Here is a 2,632-nt window from a genome sequence, read left to right as displayed (position 1 = left end):
ACTTTTCAAAACATTTAATGCCCCTAAACCTAGGACTGGTGAGGTGACATCTACGATGAGGTACCTCAGCCATTACGATGAGGCCAAGTGTTCTTTCATCCAATGGTAATCACCCCACCTCTTCTACTATAAAAGTTCATACTCAATGCCATTTGAAGGTATTGTAATTTTACACATTCCAGTAATATTGCTTCCTTATTATTCTCTATTTACATCCAATACCCGTACAATAACGTGACACACATCTTTCATCCATCCACACCTAAATATAAATATACAAGTTAACAGACTTAATTGTCAAAATGTATACTGCCTCATTCCCTACCTTCTAAAGCAGCCACATGCTTCTAATAGTTTGTTCAAGTGTGTGGGGACCATACGTGTAGACGTGAGTGAAGTTTAAATCCGTTGACCATGTCATCCGTGCATAATCCGAGGCCAACACTTCCTCTACGTTGAACTCACACACAAAGAAAATTCACTATCTTGGGTCAGATTGCGAGAAAGTATGTGAGAACAAGAGGAAAAGACAATTTTAGAAGTTTTACCTTTTCTATTAAAACTCAAAAGTCGAAATTAAAACTGAGAGAGAGAGAGATAAGTTAAAATATTTTTGCAGTTCTACACAATGATCCAAGTCTAATTAATATATCGTACAAATATTATTCCAATAAATAGCTAGTATAAAATAAAAGATAACATTTTACAAAATGTTCATTTCACTCTACATGTCTGAGGAAGATGATTCGTACTTAACGGGAATTGTAAATTTGCATTTGACTGAGAATATGCTCAAAGTTTTCCATGGATTTTTGCATTGGATGGGAGTGCTTTCCTTCATATGTTGTGACTACTATTTCTTCGTCTTTAGATAGCCTTTGAATTTGCTTCTTGACGTCGCACCCTTGATACGTGCAACGATAATAGCTTCTGCAAATACGGAAAGTAATTAGAAATTTGTTAGTTCATACATGTAGATGAATGTCTATATCATAATCAGTTTAAGATATTTTCCTTATTAATCCTCATATGTATTAACCTTAACAAAATCAGGAAAGAGATTGTGTGTGTCTATATATATACACAGAGGGAGAAATGATCTAAATCATTAAATCGAATCTCCTCAATAATTTGTGCACTTAGAAATTAATGAATATCTGATATTAGTTGAAAATTGAAAATAATAAACATTTTCCATCTTAACTTCTTTTATGTCTTTACTTGAAGTTGTTTGATTTATTCTTAACAACGAATTCCCCGAAAGCATTCCGATCGTTCCCTTAACATTTATTTTATGTAAGATCTATTAATTTATGCAAGTCCCAAAAGATCATAGCAACCAAACTATTGAAACAAAGTTTAAAATTTTCCAAAACTAAAATCTAGAATGCGATCAAACCTAAAAACATACACAATATGTGCATATATACAGCATAGCACAGTCACAAGCTTATAATTTATAAGTTACAAGTAACAGAAATTAAGTGGGAAAAAGAAGAAGCAATAGACCTCGGAAATTTGTTGTTTTTCACAGCTTTCTGACCATATTTTCTCCATCTGTACCCATCATCCAGTAGATCAACCTGACTTCTTGTCTGAAAAGCATATTTAGGTTTTCGAGATTTCTTCTCGACCTTATATTTATTGTCCGATTTAACCTCTACAGTTCCAACATCTACAAGGTTATTCCTCTGAGCAACAATATTGTTTATGTTCGAAATAGGAATTTCAGTGCGAGGTGCCATCGGCCCCATGTACTGATTTAACTGATTTAACTTTTGATCTTGAAATTCAGCTCCTGCATGAGAATTTGCCATGTTTAATACAGACAAGTGAGATGCAGCTGGGGTTGAAGATGAAGATTGAAATTTTGTTCGATAATTCTCCATTATAAAGGGCTCAAGATTAGAGAGAAGAAGAATCAGATTGTACGGGTTTTTTTTTTTAATTTAAGTTGAGATACAATGAATCAATATAAAGTGGAAAGGAGGCTTGCCGGCTATAGTTTAATTACTTATTAATTCCACCTTCTGAGAGTCGTCAACAACACGTTAGGACTTAGGTCAAAAAAGACGAGAGAAAAGAATAAAAAATAAAAAATAAAATATTGTAAATTTGCTCGGTCAATATTCATGAAAAATTTTTAAGTTGTTCTTAACCAAAGTTTAAACATAGCCAAACAAGCACACTTAACGACAGATTTTGTCTTGGATAAGATAGAACTATAGAAATTAATTGCTCAAATTAACTTTTACGGATATTAATTACAAAAATTTACAAAATACGCATATTTACAATTTACAACGTGTTTTGTAAATTTACAATTTATAGTATGGTAACAAAAAATAACTCTTGCTAATAGAATTACAAATTTGTCATTAAAGATAGTTAAATACACCAAAATATTTATAATTATAAACAAAATTTTACACCATTTTTATCACATTAAGTAACACTTCACATGCCAATTTTTTTACTATTGTTTTTATTCTCCAAAATTTCAATTACTATTTTATTTTAAATAAATTTTTCTTTCTCATTCATCTATCTTTCCATAAATTAACAATGGGTCAAATCGTTTGACTACACCATTTACATAATTCTTTTTAATTTTATTTTTATATAAATTTAT

General features: G+C 31.1%; 1 protein-coding gene across 1 annotated transcript; it reads right to left on the bottom strand.

The window, feature by feature from the left end:
* Positions 1 to 576: 576 nt before the first annotated feature.
* Positions 577 to 1,957, bottom strand: LOC111375927 (probable WRKY transcription factor 75). Its single transcript, XM_022998852.1, has 2 exons — positions 1,510 to 1,957; positions 577 to 930 (listed from the first exon to the last, which is right to left on the bottom strand). The coding sequence occupies exons 1-2, from the start codon at positions 1,887 to 1,889 to the stop codon at positions 753 to 755; spliced, it is 558 nt and encodes a 185-aa protein (XP_022854620.1). The 5' UTR covers positions 1,890 to 1,957; the 3' UTR covers positions 577 to 752.
* Between the last annotated feature and the right edge of the window lie 675 nt (positions 1,958 to 2,632).

The sequence above is a fragment of the Olea europaea genome, unplaced genomic scaffold (assembly GCF_002742605.1).
Source record: "Olea europaea var. sylvestris unplaced genomic scaffold, O_europaea_v1 scaffold1431, whole genome shotgun sequence".
Classification (NCBI taxonomy): domain Eukaryota; kingdom Viridiplantae; phylum Streptophyta; class Magnoliopsida; order Lamiales; family Oleaceae; genus Olea; species Olea europaea.
This window is presented reverse-complemented; position numbering and strand designations above follow the sequence as displayed.

Coding starts and splice junctions, on each gene's coding strand:
- LOC111375927 (XM_022998852.1), bottom strand. CDS start 1,889: ATGGAGAATTATCGAACAAAATTTCAATCTTCATCTTCAACCCCAGCT. Junction 931..1,509: donor AAAAACAACAAATTTCCGAG/GTCTATTGCTTC, acceptor CCGTATTTGCAG/AAGCTATTATCGTTGCACGT.